The sequence below is a fragment of the Anabas testudineus genome, chromosome 9, assembly GCF_900324465.2.
Source record: "Anabas testudineus chromosome 9, fAnaTes1.2, whole genome shotgun sequence".
Taxonomy (NCBI): domain Eukaryota; kingdom Metazoa; phylum Chordata; class Actinopteri; order Anabantiformes; family Anabantidae; genus Anabas; species Anabas testudineus.
The window spans coordinates 12,606,968-12,625,612 of record NC_046618.1 but is presented as its reverse complement, the minus strand read 5'-3'; the positions used below and the strand labels follow the sequence as shown (position 1 = coordinate 12,625,612).

General features: G+C 41.4%; 1 protein-coding gene across 1 annotated transcript in view; it reads left to right on the top strand.

Annotated features, from left to right (window-relative positions):
• Positions 1-18,023, top strand: part of ank1a (ankyrin 1, erythrocytic a) — a 36,990-nt gene extending 18,967 nt beyond the window's left edge. Inside the window, exons 26-45 of the mRNA XM_026343020.1 lie at positions 255-370; positions 471-695; positions 859-1,013; positions 1,106-1,317; positions 2,935-3,139; positions 3,370-3,466; positions 3,597-3,825; positions 3,968-4,096; positions 4,185-4,304; positions 4,409-4,493; positions 4,604-4,678; positions 5,007-5,138; positions 5,316-5,471; positions 10,327-10,975; positions 11,198-11,546; positions 12,744-12,983; positions 13,871-13,954; positions 14,237-14,389; positions 16,100-16,198; positions 17,645-18,023. Of these exons, the coding sequence (XP_026198805.1) occupies positions 255-370; positions 471-695; positions 859-1,013; positions 1,106-1,317; positions 2,935-3,139; positions 3,370-3,466; positions 3,597-3,825; positions 3,968-4,096; positions 4,185-4,304; positions 4,409-4,493; positions 4,604-4,678; positions 5,007-5,138; positions 5,316-5,471; positions 10,327-10,975; positions 11,198-11,546; positions 12,744-12,983; positions 13,871-13,954; positions 14,237-14,389; positions 16,100-16,171 (3,483 nt within the window). The 3' untranslated portion in view covers positions 16,172-16,198; positions 17,645-18,023. The remainder of the gene's footprint in view (positions 1-254; positions 371-470; positions 696-858; positions 1,014-1,105; positions 1,318-2,934; positions 3,140-3,369; positions 3,467-3,596; positions 3,826-3,967; positions 4,097-4,184; positions 4,305-4,408; positions 4,494-4,603; positions 4,679-5,006; positions 5,139-5,315; positions 5,472-10,326; positions 10,976-11,197; positions 11,547-12,743; positions 12,984-13,870; positions 13,955-14,236; positions 14,390-16,099; positions 16,199-17,644) is intronic.
• The last annotated feature ends 622 nt before the right edge of the window (positions 18,024-18,645 follow it).

The window sequence follows — 18,645 nt, the reverse complement described above, 5'->3', positions numbered from 1 at the left end:
CAATTATGTTAGTTTTAAAAGGCAATGAGAATTCCTCTTCAATGGTCTTTTAAAGGTTAATGATGTCTCTTCTCCCTATTCACTGCAAAAATAGTATTTAAAATCCGGTACAGAGGCATAATCTTTAATCATAGTCCTCTTCATATCCCTATTAAGCAAATGATAGTGGAAGTAACACACCATTTGATTCAACACTATGCTAAATAGTGTTCATTTGAGAATGTCATGACCAGCTTGTCTTTCTATCTGTCTAGCAACACACTCCACTTCCACTGCCCAAAGAATACGACGAGGACTCACTGATTCCCAGCAGCCCAGCAACTGAGACGTCAGACAATGTCAGCCCAGTCGCTAGTCCCATACACACGGGGTCAGAAGAGCAGTAATATGAACATTAAATATTATTTCACTTAATCTCTATTTAATGTCTGATCTGGCAGCTAAGTGACACAGTCTTTGTCCCATACCAGGTTCTTAGTCAGTTTTATGGTGGATGCCAGAGGTGGCTCAATGCGAGGCAGCAGACATAATGGTCTGCGTGTCATTATACCTCCGCGGACCTGTGCAGCCCCAACCCGCATCACCTGCCGCCTGGTGAAGCCACAGAAGCTGACAAGCCCCCCTCCCCTGGTGGAGGGAGAGGGGCTGGCCAGCAGAATCATCTCTCTGGGTCCAGCAGGCATGCAGTTCCTGGGGTGAGGACGCAAATTAATTTCTCTCTTTATGCATCTGAAATAGTTGAAAACTGAATTAATTTAATGTCGAAACTAATAAAATATTAACTGTTTTATAACTGTTTTTTTACAATTATTTTCAAATTTTGAATTCATGCCTAATTCCATTTGTGTTGTTTTGCAGACCAGTGATAGTGGAGATTCCCCACTTTGCTGCTCTGGGTCGTGGTGACCGGGAGCTCGTGGTGCTGAGGAGTGAGAACGGCTCTGTCTGGAAAGAGCATCGCAATCGCTATGGTGATGAGGTGCTAGAAACAATCCTCAACGGGATGGATGAGGGTAAGAGTTTCAGCGTGTCGCGCTGACTCTCAGACTGTTCAAACATTCACTCGGTATCACTTCTTAAACGTAACCTTGTCTTCTCTTTGCAGATTTAGAAAGTCAAGAGGAGCTCGGGAAGAAGAGAATCCGCCGCATCATCTCCACCGACTTCCCCCTTTACTTTGCTGTTGTATCACGAATCCAGCAAGAGAGCAACCTAATTGGCCCAGAGGGAGGTTCATTGACAAGTAAACTGGTGCCGATGGTGCAGGCCACGTTTCCTGAGACAGCTGTCACCAAACAAGTCCGCCTGGGGTTGCAGGTGAGATGGGATGATGAGAAGGAAGGAGAAGAAAGCCAAAATCGTTAATGCCTGTGTTGCCTGAAAAATAAAGCATGTTGGATGTACTTTGATTGATCCTGGAATGACCGGATCATATCAGTTTTCTGTTGTTTATTTGACCTTTTTGCCTTTTATTTCACATATTGCATGCACTTGGCACCTTTATACAACTACGGACTGCTTGTTTAGTGCTGATATGCAACTGTTTATTTTATTTTTAGTGATGATTTCTGACTAATGTATGTATGCCCCAGGCAAATCCCTGTATTTAGTTTATTTAACACACTAATTTAAGAAAAGTAGAGTAGGCTAAACATTGCTTGGTCTTTAAACATTTTAATCTGTGAAATATCACAGTTCAGCCTCCTTTTGTTTGTAAGGCTACAGATTTTCTTCAAGTTTTCACAAACATACGTACCAAAGATGAGAGTTTTTTTAGTGCAGTCATTTATGGAGCAATCTTTAAAGGAGGACATATTTATAAGGATCCTATGAAAGGAATACTTTTCAGTACAAAGCTCATAGTTCAGCCTGTTCTATCAAATCGAAGCAGCTTTCTTTACAAGCACTAAATTATAACTTGGCCCTGTCGAATGCCCTGACCCTTTATCCTGTTTTAAAAGGAAACATTAATTCGTATTTCAATAAAAAAAAAGCAAACAAATATTTGGTATTCAAATATTTGAATATTTGTAGTTGCGGGAATTTAAATTAATTGTTATGTTCCTTCATAAATATACAGTTTTCTCAGATTTTCTATCCTACAGTTCTGTTTGCATCAATAGACCCACTGTTTCCAGTTCAACACTCTGATTACATTAATTCCTAACATACTCTGACTCAAGACTACAAAATGAAAACCTGTAATTCCAATGTCAGCATGTATTTCAGTAAATTACATTTAAATATAGATACAGTATAAATTGACCTTCTACTGCATGCTTTGGTTTGGCAGCTGTCCTTTAGACACATGAGTGAAGTTATGATAAGCTAACCATGTCTTTTAACTAACATGTTACCACACATGCCTTAATGAGAATAGTTATGTAACTGAAAGTAAAATAGACATGGTAATTATTTTCAATATTTCCTTGCACTTTTGTTTTAATTATATCATAATGTTTAGGAACATATCTATTAACCTAAAGTTTGTTGTAGTAATCATGTAATTAGTACATTTTTCTTTGATATCCATTTTGTAATAATAATTGTAAAAGCTTCATGTTAACACATATTGTTATGTTTCACAATAAAAAGTTTTTAAGTCCTAGAACCTGTTTGCGTTGCTATTGTCTTTCCAAATGGATTGATTGAACAATGAGGTATTTTATTCACTGTGGACTTTTTTCTCTCTTTCTCTTCATCTTTAATTTTGCCCTGCTCGTTTGTCCTCACTTTTACCCCTTTGCTTTGTCTAATTCCCAATCATCAACATCCTATTATCTCATTCTACTAATTCTCCCAACATCTTATTTAAAATCTTCATTGCCTGTACACGTTTTTTACTTTTTTGTATGATATCCATTTTTCTACCACATCATCAAACCTGTGCCCATGTTACGTACCCCGTCTCTATATCATTTACCTAAACGTCAGGCTCAGCCAGTTCCGGATGAGCTGGTTGCAAAGCTGCTCGGTAACCAGGCAAACTTTAGTCCTGTGGTCACTGTGGAGCCTCGGCGACGCAAATTCCATAGACCCATCGGCCTGCGCATACCTCTGCCCCCATCCTGGAGGGAGAGCCCCCGAGACACTGGGGAGGGTGACACCACCAGTCTACGTCTGCTTTGCTCTGTCATAGGTACTGCATGCCATGACACGTGTGTGTTTGTGTTGATGGGAGCTGTTACCTTCCCTGGCATGAAAAGATTTGCAGAGATGATTTGCAGAGATGAGAGATGCCTAGCTGGATAAAAACAGAGTTTGTGTTTTTATTTGGTTCAAACACTATCACCATTATACTTCTTCTTTATAACTATTGCTAAGGCCAAATTATCCAGATGGCCCTCACTCATCCTGTATGATTCCTAGGTGGCACAGCCCCAGCCCAATGGGAGGACATTACTGGCACCACCAAGCTTATGTATGCTAATGATTGTGCCAGTTTCACAACCAACGTTTCAGCACGGTACGTTCAGCTGGCAGTTCAATGCAAGTCTGCCACGTCAAATCATTGTGGCAAGAAGTTGACCTGTGATTTAAAAAAACAAAGAACAGACAGACTAATGCTGTGATTACGTGGCATTGTCTTCCATCAGATTCTGGCTCGCAGACTGTCCTCGGACAGCCGAGGCCGTCTCCTTTGCCAACCTGCTCTATAGAGAGTTGTCAGCTGTACCCTACATGGCCAAGTTTGTGGTGTTTGCAAAGATGAATGAGCTGCGCGAGGGCCGTCTGCGCTGCTACTGCATGACCGACGATAAGATGGATAAAACCCTGGAACAACATGAGAACTTCACAGAGGTGGCTCGCAGCAGAGACATAGAGGTCAGTTCATCATACTGATGTGGTCGAATTGTAGTGTTTTTGGGTGTCGTCTGTTGAATATGATCATAAGGAACAGGTCCCACTGGGGCCATATTTTTGTAATATATGTTCTTTCCACCTTGGCCAATGTCACATCTTGCAGGTGATGGAGGGAATGCCACTTCACCTGGAGTGTTCAGGGAATCTTGTACCGGTGAGGAAGGCCACACAGCAGCCTCGTTGCTTCAGCTTCCAGGCGTTCAGAGATAACAGACTCCCTGTCTCTGTTAAGGTATTAACATTCAGCTTTGTGTTACAAATCTTTACATCTCCACTCTACATGAAGCGTGTACATTGCTTTTGTTGTGTCTGTGTCTAAGGTCAGAGACAGTAGTAAAGAGCCCACTGGATTTCTGTCTTTCCTGCGAAAGTCCACCAAGTATGAGGACAACCAACATGTGCTGTGTAACCTCAACATTACCATGCCTCCGTGTATCAAGGTAGGCCTCCTAAAGTTAGTTACTCTAGTCTAGTTAGTACTCTACTGTTTTAAATGGTGTTGCCTATATGTTAGATGTCAGTGGTGTTTTCTTATACCTTGCAGATTGTTGGGAGTGAAGATCGGAGACGAACTCTGACCCCGCTGGCTTTGAGAGAAAGATACAGTGCCCTGAATGAACCTGCTATGGGTATGAGGCTCTCACTTGTAAATGATTACACCTGTATATTTTCCAGTGATGACGTGGTAAAATTAACAAACCTAGATGTTAGAGTTTCAGTTGCGCTCTGCTGTTTGCAGCATCAATGACTGCCATGGAGAGGACAGAGCTGAAGATGGCTGTTATTGCAGAACAGTTGGGATTGAGCTGGGCTGGTGAGTGAACGTGAACAGCTCAGTCTGTTTTTATGTGCTGTAAACCATCCATGTTTACCCTATGTCTGACAAGCTTGCCTAGCCCGCTAGTGACTAAACAAAGTTACAACATGGCAACCAGCCAATGAAATTAATTATTTTCACTTCACTGCCAAAAGCCAGAGCTATCCTACAAACTGATTATGTCTCTTCTGCTCACAGCTACTGTGAGGCCGTGTACCATTTCAAGAACAAGACTGTATGTTCCAGTAATTTAGAGACTGAATGATGTAAATATTTTCCCCTTGCTCATTTGATCTTCTCTCTTTTTCTAACAATTTTCTAACAGAGTTGGCACGTGAGCTTCAGCTTAGTGTGGATGACATCAACAAGATCCGTGTGGAGAATCCAAACTCTCTGTTGGAGCAGAGCTCTGCACTGCTTAACTTATGGGCCACACGTGAGGGCAAAAGGGCCAAGAGTGAGTACATGAGTGAAATGGGAATTTCTCTAATCCCTTCATTGTGTTTTTGCATAATTAATCCAGCCAAAGTCAAATTGCTGCTGTAACGCCATTGTTGTTTTTCCCGGGAAACCCTCCCCTGTTTCTCTTTTTCCTTCTCTGCTTGTGTCTGTCCATCATGTGTCTTTACCGCAGTGGAGAGTTTGTACACAGCTCTGAAGAGTATTGACCGTATGGACATTGTGAACATGTTGGAGGGTCAGCCACCTCAATCTGCGAGACAAGGCTCCCGTGATCTCAGCAGACGCCGACACAATGAGAGAGATCACCTGTCACCTGGTATGACCAATGGTAAGTTCCCTACCCAGATTCCACAATGCATCTCCTTCTTCATGTCCCTTTTGATTTGACCCTGAGCCACTTTTTAAAGAACAATCATCCTCTTTCCAAAAAATCTCCAGACACCAAAATGAAGTTTTGTTTCCCTATGAATTCTCTCCGTTGTCCCCATGTCTTTCCTATTTATACCCTGTGATGCTTTGTGTTTGAAAGCTGCCACACGCATCAAACTATTGCAGGACTTTATTCCAACAACAGTGACTCAGGACACTCCTACAGTACTACAACCTCTCTACTGTCTTTCGTTATATATTTTAAACTCTAGTCATTTACTGTAATTGATAGTAATAGATTAATTCAGTAAGGTATACAAAAAGTGATGATTTTAAGTACACTGTTAGGGGGTCAGAGATTTTATGAGTTTACAAAAGTCCTTTTCTTTAAAAAACCATGGAGCAAAACACAGCCTGTCTTGTTATTAGACATAGAAATGAATAAACTGTTACCCAAAGAAGATAATATTTTTTTGATTATTGTAGATGGATTCCAGATTAGCTTGGTATATGCTATCTACAAAAGCACTGCGCGTCATATTTCATTAATCCATACAGATCATAAGTATAACATATAACATAACTGGCCTTTGTATCAATTATCAGGCCTCCTTACTCCTTTTCCTCATGGTTTCCGTCACACATGCATACTCTACATCTTATTGACTCCATTTTCACCTGTGGGCTGGTATGATCTCCCCTGTACCAGAGCAACAGATCAGCCCAACAGGTGACAGGTCCTCTCTGTGAAAACTGGAGCAATAATCAGAGATGTAACAATGCATGAGGGTCAAGGTGTGGAAAGGGAGACATTCAGATCACAGCTGCAGTGAATCTGAAAACCATGTATCTGTCTCGTTTATGTGTCTGGCTACGTGTCTCCCGAAGGCCATTCCTGATTTGACGTTTCTGTGTAAAAATGTGGTTACACTCTGAAACCCTGAATACTAATAAGTTTCAAGAGGTTTATGACTTGATTAAAGACATAGTAAATACGTAAAAGACTTTTTAAATCAGTAACATTAGTCAATGAACATATTGATCAGATCCACTGAGCAATAATTAAATACATGAATAAAAATCTATAAAACTATTTTGCTTTGCAGAAAGTTAAATGAGAGGTTATATGATACAAGTTGTATGCCTCTTATCAAATATAAAACCACAGATGACTGGTTCTATCTGTATCTTTACTTAGTATAAACAAGAGAAAGCTGCTGGCGTGATGCTGTTTGTGCTATTTTTGGCCAGTTGTACCTTCCCAGAAGCGCCACGGATTTACTTGCTAAAAGTTCCCATATCACGAAATAGTCCAGAAAATAAGTCCTGTTACTCTAACATGTTACTCTAACACTAACTTTTGTATTGATTAAAAAAGAATGGCCAGTCCACCACACAAAATAACTTATTTTGTTATATTGAGTAAAATAACGTTTACTAAAGACACTATATAGAAAAAGCATTAAAATAATTGGTAAATGGAGGAAAATCAGTTAAACAGCAGCCTCTCGTCTGTCTTTCTCCTATCTTACTAAATTCGTTTTAGTTCTTCAGTTTTTTTTTGTGCACCACTATTGTAGGTAAGCAGATTTCTGAGGTTTATACGAGATCATTTCCAAGTTACAAAGTAAACAATACTGTAGTTCATGACGGACCTTAGGTGGATATTTAAATGCTGCCTGCTTGTGGTTGCATGGGGCTTAGTTTGAGACTCTACAGGGCTAATGTTGGTGCACTGAATGTCCTTCTGGGAGCCCTGTTTTCATTCCCTGTGACTCTGTCCCTCTCTGTGTGTTTCTCTGGACATGTCATCTGCAGCCTAGCCGCCCTACTCTTCCTCCTTCTCACTCCTCTCCGAACTCTGACCTCATGCTGACCTCATGTTGACCTCTGACCCGCATTTTTTTTTTTTTTTTTTTTTTTTGCGACCAGTTGTGCATTTTCTTTGTGTGCTCTTGAAAACCCACCTTTTTAAGTGTCCACTCTGTGACTGATACCCTTCACACAGACTGTGTACTCAGCACCAACGGGGATGGGGGAGGTGTCCCTCACTCTCTCACTCTATCTGTCTGTGCTCATCACTTTATTTTATATCCCACTTTCTCTCTTGTGGCCCTTCTTTTGTCTTTTTCCCCACTCTGTCTTTTCCCTCTTTTGCCATCCCTTTTTTCCTTGAATGTCTGCATGTGCATGAGGCTGACTTCCATTACTCATCTCCCCCTGTGCTTGCATGGAGACACTGGGATTGGGGGCAGAAGTAACACTTGCTTGGTAGAGATGATACCACAAACATTGCCTCAACACCTAGCGCTGCTTGACCAACAGACAAAGTGTTTGTGCATGGCCTGTTTACTGAGCATGACTCTACTGTCTGTCTCTGTTTGTCCTCAGTCATCTGTCCTATGTGGGGTTTTAAAAAAAGGCCACAGACCTTTTTTTGTGAACTGTGATTTCTGTCTGCTCTCTTCATGTATGAATGTTGTGGTTGTTTTGTAAGTTACCGATTCTATGAAAAGTGTCCATCTCATAAATTATTTTGCGTGAATAATGTGTTTCTAATGTTTTTGAGTGTTGTCTGAGGGTCAATTTGATATTGTACCCCCTTTACTCAAAATGTGTTTATTGTTTAATGTGAATTCATCAGTCTGTCTGTGTGTGCATACCAGTGTGAGCATCTTTATGTGTGTTAAAGTTAGATGATGTAAGTGTTTTGTCTTCCATGTGTCCAGTTTATCACTATTTCAGTGTCTGGGCAAAGTGAGCAAACTATATTTGCTTGTGTCTTTCAGTTGGGGGTCAGAAAGTCACAACCACGTTACAGATCTCTTATACTTTCTCATTCCATGAATTTCTTTATTTAACAAATATCTTTATTTCACTGTGTTCCCATTGTGTTACCTACTGACATGAGGAGAGAGGACTGACAAACGCATTCATCCACAGTGACAAATGACATTTTGAAGCTGTAAATGATCCTTAATACACAGGAATGTAAACAGAAAACAGGGTGATTTCAGTAGAATTGAGAAACTGTAAAAATTAAATGTTCACTGTTACTATATTTGTTGAAACGTATGTCATTTAGTGTTCCAGTAACACTGACAGATAAAGTAATTCAGCACTTAAAATCAAGCATTTGTGATTGGGACCCCTAAACGTTTAAGGAAGGTGACAAGGCAGATATCTGAAACGTCAATGTGAATATGTGGATTTTATCAGCAATGAAGATCAGAAGAGTCAGTAACAGAACTGTATAAGCACTCATTGTTATTGCTATTTTTTTTAGCAGATTTTTTGTTGATCTGTAGTTTCTGTATACATCTGATAGCAGTTGAGGATCTGAAGGAGAGAACAGAAAGTAGGACAAGAGGTCTTTTTGGCTGCTTGGCATCACAAATATCTCTTGCGCACTCAGCAATTTCCAACAGTAGCCCTGCCAACTGTGATTCGAGTTACACCCAGCACTCTGCAGTTTTCTCGTCACTGTACAGTATACACATACAGTCAGCCTCTCTCTCTACTACTCACCTCCTCTTCTTGCTCTTACAGTATCTACATACTGTACGCCTGGTACCATGTCTTTCCACATCTGTACTTCGTTGTCTATTACTATACTTCTTAGCAATATGTCTCATTAGAGTCATAGTATCAATTAACTGCTTTAACTACATTGCCATTCATCACATTTTTACATAAACTATTCAACCCGTTTACAGGGTAGCTGGTCAATTTGCAAAATGCACTCTTCGTAGTTGTCAACTGGATGTGCTATATTCAGTTATTAACTCCCTCAAATATATTGATGTGAAATATAAAGTGACAAAATATAATGTGACATTGTACACTATCATGCCAGGACTGCTATATAAAAATATTATATTGTTGCAAACAATGTTCAATGAACAGATGTAGGAGTGACCTGAGTCCACAGCACAATGTGCAGTTTTACTCATTTATTTAACTGCACTTGCATATTAATTAAAATGTATGTTTGAGGCAGCAACCATGTGACTTTCACAATAGTAGACAAATAAAGTCTACTGCACTGTCTATGTGTTTAGATAAATATTAGCAATGCTATAACATAATTGTTTGTATAGCTACATTAAATGCATTATAACAGATACCAAACAGCAAGCAGGTGTGTTGAGTGAGCCGATGTGTTGTATCTGAGGAGAGAATGAGACTGCCTGCGTGCATGCTATCCAGCCTGACGACAATATTAACCTGCCTGTTTTTGAGAGGATTTGAAAGCATGCGAATATGAGTGCATGTGTGTGATAGTATGAGACAGAGAGTGATAGAGTGTCTTTATGGCATGTGTATGCGTGACAGTGACTGTCACCTCTGGACAGGTGTGTGTCCCAGCCCCAGGTTCAGTGTAGAGGCAGTAATTCCTGTCTGTCTCCCTGCAGGTGGCAGCCAGCAGAGCAGCATCAGCCACTGCTGGGCTCAAACTTCTCAGTCTCTAGTTTCTCTGTCCATCCGGCCGTGTCTGCTGCTGCTGCCGCTGCTGCTCTCACCATCAGTGCTGGCTGATCAAGCTTGACAATCCCTCTTCTTAAAACCAGCCTTTGCTCTCTTGTCCTAAGCTCCTTGCACCTTTATTCTAGCTCCTATTGTCTTGGCCCTCCTCTCTCTCCCTTTCCACTCACCTCCCATTTGTCCCTTCAGCCTCCTCTACTCCTCCCCTAGATGCCCAGCTCCTGGCCAGGGGCACTTACCCCCTCCTTGGGTCCCGGTGCTGTGGGGGGTGAGGTGTGGAGCGAGGCAGGGGGCTGGGTGTCAGTGTGCCTCTCTCTGTCTCGCTCCAGGTTATGGGCTCGCGCAGGAAGAGCTTCTCTCACCAGCCTCCATGCAGTACAGCTTGCCCTCTCCGCTGGGTGCTGAGCCTTACTGGCAGGAAGTCTCCAGTTTAGACTGTGCACCTATTGCCACCACAGAAGAAGACACCCTCATGGAGATGTCTGATGTGCAGGTGTGGCCCTCAGGCAACAGCCCCTCCCTAGTTCCTGTGGAGGACTCCTCGCTGGAGTGCAGCAATGCTGATGATTCTGAAGGCCTGCTTGGGCTGCCATATGGAAGTCTGGGACGGCCGGCTAGTCAGGCCAGCGCAGCCAGTGGAGGGGGTGGGGTGCTGAGTGGCTCCATTGAGCTACCTGAAGATGATTCAGAGATGGGTGTTGACTCACTCAGCACTGCCACGCCAGCGTCGCTTGGGGGCACCATCGCTGGGATCAATCTTAACGGGCTGAACAATTGTCAGGGGTCAGAGGCAAGTTCTGAGGCATCAGCAGTCACCAGTACGACCGGTGGAGATGGAGCTGGAGGAGGAGGAGGAGGAAGAGGGGGAGGGACAGGCTCAGAGGAAGGGCTTTCTCTTGTTGCAGGACAGCAAAGGGTGTATGCTCGGCTGAGTGAGTCACCTGGTCTGAGCTGTGTTGCAGATCGAAATGGAGACAGGTGAGTTCGACCTCTGTCTGCCTCTCAGGTGACAGAGCAAAGTCACAACCGTATTACCTCCTATTTAACTTTATTGCATGTCAGCAAGTGTCAAATGTGGTGAGCTGGAGTTGTTTAGAAAATTCCAAGTGGAGGAAGTGACCAAGGACTTATGAAATATATTTTACTTTCTTAACAGCATGTGTAGTTAATGTACCACCTCCATCCATTCTCTCCTTCCAGGTCAGGTAATGGTGGAAATGGAGGTGGTGGAGGTTCTTTCCTTTCCTACCTGCAGGAACAGACAGGCCCAGGGTGGATCCCTGCCACTGATCCTACTCAGGCCTGGGTGGGCAGTCAGCCTAAACCCAGGCAGACCATGGATACCATGATGTCCTCAGTACGTAACGCTCTGGATGGAGACCAGTCCCATGTGTCCCAGGAGGCCTTGCTTCAGCCTGTGAGGGACATGGGCCACTCAGAGATCTTAAGGGGGCACTTCAGAGGTACCCAGCCATTTGAGAAGGGTTTGGGCTTCCCACACAGGGTACCAGAGCTGAGGGCCTGGGACGACATGCGCCTGAAGGGCCAGGTAAGCGTGCCGCACACTAAGTTTCCATAAATGTTAATATGACCCAGCTTTAACTACAAACCACATTAACATGACAGCGCCTTTGCATATTTTTGGTATCCTTTTACTGAATAGTTCTTTTTGGCTTAGGACCTGTGTGTCAACCACATCTGTGAGGTTAAAATGCTCACAGTGCCATTGGTAATATGCTAACAGTACATTTATTATCATCACCACTTTAGTTCAGAGTTTCTTGGGGTTTTTTTGAGTGCTGTGAAGTATAGTAAAATATGTTTTTTTGGCACCATGTTGATTAGACAACATTTAGAGGTCTGCTGTATTTTATCAGTGATGCCTGAAGTTCAGATCAACAGTAGATAATTTGTGGTAGATCTTAGAAACATACAGTAAGTATACACAAACAGACACGCACACATTTAGGCTACACACAGGGTCGACAGCCCAAAATGGGCACCAACAGCATGTCCAGCCAAATATAGCAAGCATTCTCACTGTTATATGATCCCACTGGAGTTCCCATGTGTTAACTTTCTGGCACAACACAAACATATCCCACTGCAATGGACAATCTCAGCCATGAAACTGTGTGGCAGCAAAAATAGAGTGTTGTGTTTAAGGCCTTTCTGGGCTTGATACTGGCTTTATACTGGTTCACCCTGGTAATTAAAGAATGCATTTTGACCCAATTTGCATGATAATATCTGCATAGTGAGAAATTGTTTTTGAAGACATGTGTCTACCAGGCAATGTGGATAATAGGGAATTACATTTTTTAATTGGGAGAGTAAGAAGTTTGTAAGAAAAGTCTGGGAAAGGTTTCTTATTGCTTTCACTACAGGATACAGAGCCTGGCTGGAGTACCTAGTGATATTTAAAGCCCATAGATCATGTGGTCAGAAATAGAGAGAGGAGGGAATTGAAGCCTCCCAAGGTTGCTTTTGCCTGGATTTGTCATTGACTGGGGACTCCTCACTTGACAGTGGGAAGGAGAAGAAATACAGACCTGGAGGAAGGGCCCACTGCCCCAGCTAATGGAGGACAGATATGAACTGAAAAAAACAAACCTGTTTGACTAAACCAGTGACAAAAGGCAGCAGGCTGCAGCTGTTACCTTCTCTCTCAGCTGAGAGAAGAGTTGTGTGGGAAACAGGCGTCGCTGAAGGCAGAGGGGAGTGAAGTTGTGTGCAGTGTTGAATTATTGGTGATCTAAGTGGGGCAATGTGGGCACTAGTGACCGAGCTGCTCTTCAGTTTTGTGCTGCTGGCTTTCCTGGTAATCAGCTGTCAGAATGTCCTTCACATAGCCAGCGGTTCAGTGCGGTCCGTTCTTACCTACATACACACTCACCTGGACCGTGAGCTCGGTGAGGTCGAGGGAGTGGCTGATGAAGAAGAGAACGTCACTACGAGAGTGGTCCGGCGTAGAGTCATCCTCAAGGTACAGATAAAGAGACAGAGGAGAGTCAAGCAGAATATTTGGAGGAAGGATTTACTGGCAAGAACATAGCAATGACAGGTTATGCTGGGGGTACAGGATATGCTAATGGTAACAAGGGTTTTGACAGGGTTTGCTGCTTTCAACTGGAGTGGGCTTAATGCAAGGATTAACACTGTGTGTAGAAAAACTAGGTACTAAATCGATAAAAAGATTGAGTTTATACTACATTAATTGTGTTATGTTAATATCAAATCATGGCACGAGTATGGCTAGATGTGTCTTCTGTTATAGATGTAAATAGATGTTGTTGGCTCAACATATTTGTTCTCGTGGTGTCTGTGCAATTTGTTCCCAGTGTATGTTAAACTCTCGCAATGCCACCACAAAGTATGAGTGTGGTTGTGATTTTTAGAGTTTTATTCACATTCCTATGTATGTATGCCTATGTATGCACAGGGTTTAGTGACCCTTGTTCTCTGCTCACTTGTCTGGCTGCAAGAAATTCTTTCAGCTCATAAATAGCTGTGTAGACACCCTGCACATTATTAGGGGCTGTACCAGTAAGGTCATGAACTTCATGAACTGTAATTACAAGTGCCACTAAGGAACATTACTTCAGAGGATCCCAAATGTTGAATTTACATGCTTCCGCAAACAACCCTCAAACGCCTCACCCATCTGTCGCTCATCTGCTTCTCTGCGTTGTCAGTTGGTGCAGGGATTTATATCATGCACATAAATACGCTGCAGCGACAGCTATCTCAAAATGGCCTTTACGTCTATAATTTACTGGATGTTTATTTTCCTTTCTACTAAGAAGAAGAAAATGGAAGTTAGGCTTTCTTAAGTTAAGTGTTTTAATGGCACAAATACTTTTCTGTCCACAGGGTGATGAGGTTGAAGATCTTCCTGGGGAGCACGTAAGCGAAGAACAGTTCACAGATGAACATGGAAACATTGTCACAAAAAAGGTCAGCCACTTCAATATGTTTTTTATCATTTGTTTTTAAACAGAAGTTAAGTTATTGTTTCCCTTATATTGTATCTCACACACAGAATCATTATTAAATTAAAATCATTACAAAGTTTATCAGCATTCATCAAATATCATATTACACTATGGATATACTCCATGTTTTTTTTTTTCTTCATCAACATTTTTGTATCTTGACTGCCTTATACGCACTCTGCTTTCACCCATCACTCTCACCCACCCTCCTGTGTGTGACTGTGTATACGTTTGTATGTGATAGATTGTGCGTAAGATTGTGCGCAGAGGGAAAGGTTCAGGTGAGGAAGGGGTTCAGGAGGTCAGCGTGGAGGGGTCTCTGCAGGATGCCAATGAGTTGGAGGTTGATGCTGAGCAGTTCATGAGCTACGCGATCCTGGGCCGGGACAGCAGCAAGGTGGGCTTCTGATCTGCAGACAGCTCTCTGTTGGCCACAAGGCTTTGCAACACCTGAGGCTCCAATTTCTAGCTTTAGTAAGATGTGCAGGGAGCACTTAGGGCCCAAATGGACTGAAATAACTCAGTGAAATCAGACAATGCAGCTGAACACCAACTTTGTTTGATGTAAATCATTGTGGTGCTGTAGCTACTTTACAATCAAGATCAGACTGTTTGCTGCAGTAAGCTTGAAAGTCTCATTGTGATTTACCAGGCATCTCCTCACAATATCTTATCTTGGATAAGCCTCAATAAAAGTACCGACAGGCTGAGAGCACAGTTTGTGATCTATCTCTTGTGAGATAGAGTGGCAAGTGTGTTTGGTTAGTTGTTGTAACATTAATCTCCACCCAAATATCCCTCCCTCACGTTCATCTTCTGCATGCAAGAGGAACAAATTAGTCCACTTTGGTTAAGGTGCTCACAGTTCGTCAGCCCACTCTGGTTGTCATCATTTTAGTAATCACTTAAGTGCACCTACAGTTTACATTTGTATTTATTTCACATTTCTGACTAAGTGAACCGATTGTGGCTCATTGCATTGATTATAGTTTTCATTCTCACCCCACTGGTTAGCTCAATGAGTAATTCTTCTGTCTTGTTGCTTTCATTAAAGTTTATAGTCCCTCAACTGTGACTGTGTGCTGTATCACTCAAACATACAAGACTATATGAATCAGAGCCAGATCCAATGTTATTTACAGTCATTCTGTGTTTTATAAACTTATATCTGCAGTAAAGAGCAGAGGATTGGGGTTTGACACATACAGTGGCAAGAAAAAGTATGTGAACCTTTTGGAATTTCATGGTTTTCTGCATTAATTTGTCATAAAATGTGATCTGATCTTCATCTAAGTTAAGAGTATTAACAAATATAATGTGCTTAACGTAATAACAAGTTGCTCTAGTCTACACCTCCAAAGTAATTTGAAAGTTAAGTACCGGTAACTTAACTTATGCTACAATGCTACAATTAGCTTTTTTGAGGTCATTATTCAAAGGGTTCACATACTTTTGTATGTACATACTGTGAGGTTTTTATGGTTGATCTCAATAAAGACATAAAAGACCAGAATTTCTTTGGTGTAATCATTTTAGTCAGATTATATTTGTTAATACTCTTGACTTCGATGAAAATCAAATGACATTTTATGACAAATTAATGCAGAAAACCATGAAGTTCCAAAATGTTCACACACAAAATAATTTAGGAAAGCAGCATGTCCATTAAAATGTTGCTCCAATTATCTAAACCTTCTGGAAATTAGTGTTTTTTTGGCGTAACCTCATCTACTTAGAAGTTGAGGAAACTAATTAAAAGTGTATTTACAAATGTTGTTTGACGCTACTTAGTATCCCAAATACTGTAAATGTGTCTGATGCCATCTTATTTTTAACTGTCTTGCCGACCACCATCCATCACTTTTGTCCTTGCTTGACAAAATGTCTTTCTTTTTCCCCTTCTTTCCTCTCCCTTCACCTATTTGTATCTCACACTACTTCTTCCTCTGCTGTTCTGTTTCTGCTTTCTGATCTTTCTGTCTTTGTCCCTTCTTTATTGTTCTCTCCCTTACTAACATTCCCTTCACATCTTGATGTTCTCCTGTCATTCCACATCTTCTCCATCCTTGCACCTTTTCTTCCTCCAACCCCTTCCTCCCCAATGTAGCCCGATACTGTGGATGTGAAGAAAGGTGCTCAGATAGTGAAATGTGCCAGTCTGCGGAGAGTTAAGCAGTGAGGCAGACTGGGTGCTGCATACCTGCAGGTATGGGACTGACCCACGGTGCTTCGTTTGACCTGTGGGCTAGGCCATTTAATCCAGTCTCTCTGGGTTAAATGCATCTCAATGTACCTTTAATTCAATACTAATGATACGTAATATGATGCTGGCACAGCAAAATGACACCTAAGTCTTGAAACACAAATAGGAAAGGACAAAAGTTTAGGTTTTAGAGCAAATTACAATAACAGTAGGCACACTATCATCAGGAAAAGGAACCTGCTAACCCATGGCAAACATTTTGACTTGTATATAGAAGAGTTTTTTGATAAATTGATGATGGAAGTGTTTCCGTCAGTATTAATCAGTAGGAACTTGTGATGGTCCTTAATGCTCCAGAGGGTTTCTTTTTACCTCATCATCCTACTTTCCAGTTTTTACAAACATAATTATCTTTTGCACCCTCGATTCATTGAAGTTCAATCTGTTTACTTACAGAGAGTATGTATGGACTTATATTTGTCATGTGACTGTTTGCTCAAATTTGATCATTCTTTGTGTGATGAGTAATATCTCTGCAACACACTGTTCTCTGTGTGCAGAAAAAACTTTTTCTGTGTTCAAAATGTCCCAGTATACTCAGAAATGAGACACAGATATAATTCCATACAGATGGACGGTAGATGCAAATAGATCATTAATGTTTTGCAATAAATTATTTCAGACCAACTGTTTGTTTTTTCTGCATGTGGTGACAAGTTCGAACAGTTGGCACAATGTTCACTGTGCAAATCAGCCAAAAATCATTTGGTAAAGCTGGTCAACTGCAAGACCAGTTGTTGTTCAGTGAATTGCTATATGGAGCCACAGTGGCATGTGTGTGTGTGTGTGTGTGTGAGAGAGAGAGAGAGAGAGAGAGTGTGTTTGCTCACAGCATGTCTTTATTTCCCATTGTGGACAAATGTTGTTCAAATAGTATTCTTATGAGAACATTTTAGCTGGTCCTCACAAGTTCAATGAGCAACATTAGGTTTGGAATTGGGTTTTGTTTAGGTTTAAGGGTTTAGACAGCATTATGTCAGTAAGTGTCCTCACAAGTATAGCAAGACAAACATGTGTATGTGTTTGTCTGTGACTTGCCCTTTTAATTGTAAAGGTCATGACATTCCTGAGATATTCCAAGTGAACCCATGTTTGCCAACCATTTTTGCTTGGATGCTTGTGCAGAACTAATACATTTTGCTTTAGAAGGATCTGGGTGATGTACTGTATAGAGATTAATTGAAGGGTTGTTCAAAGATGGATATTTTAGCCAGGGCTATTTTAAAGACTACATATACAGTGGCATAATACATACTCATATTTGTTTATGAATATAATTGCAGCTTGCATGTCACTTGCTCTAAAAATGTCTTTTGTTCCAAACTGTTGTACAGCAGCAAGACAAACGTGTAGCTCTTCCTAAATCACTGCATTTCTCTCTCTCCACAGAATTCAACCCCTTCACCAAAACCATCCTACATGGACACATGACCAGCAGCAGCTGACAGAAGGAAGATCATCATAAAAAGAGAGAGACACACAGAAACGAATGGCAATAGACACTAACTCAATGACAACCACGGCGGCTATGCCGACTATCAGCACGCACCAGAAGAGAAAGAAGTGAATTTAATTGTAGTTTTTATTAACTTTTTTTAAAAGAAACCATGGGGAAACACAAATCTACTACTAGGCTAGAAGCATGATTTCATATAAAACAAAAACCAAACACAAACAAAAAAACTAGCAACCAAAACGTGCTTCCTGTTATCTGTATGAGCATGAGTGACTGCTGCCGCATGGCCTGTCTATAACTACAAATACTGAGGGAATACAGGGGTGGGTAAAAGGGTGGGGATGAATGGGGAGGAGACACTGCTGTATGGGACAGGCATGCAATGTAGGGTATGGTAAATTGTTGGCCTGTTTTCTAAACAACAGGCAAGATGTATCAGTCAAACTTAAAAACAAGGGGAGACTAAAATAATGAGAATTACATAATTACATCTTGTTTGCTACACTCTTCCAGCTATGAACACCACAGACTAGTTTTAAATCTGTCCCAGTCTTCTCAAAGTCCAGTAAAGCTACAATTATCACCCAAGGATATCGGTGTTGTACATAATATCGTATGCACTAAAATGCTCTACGTGACTGTGTGTTACATGTGTTGATTATGTTATAGGATCCCTGTGCAATGCCACTGATGCTGCTGTTTCAGGTACTTAAGAAATTCCTCCCTGTTTTTCTCGTTCAGTTTGTTTGGTCTGAACCCATATATTATTCTATATATCTTGAGATCTTTGTGGGTACGAGAACATACAAATGTTGTGTTGCGCTGCCTGTTTTAAACGTCAGATTTTTGTGTGTCGGGTTGTTTGTTTCTTTGTGCTTTTCATGTGCTTCCACCCTTTGCTTTTGACGTGTCAAAATGTAGAGGGAAGACATAG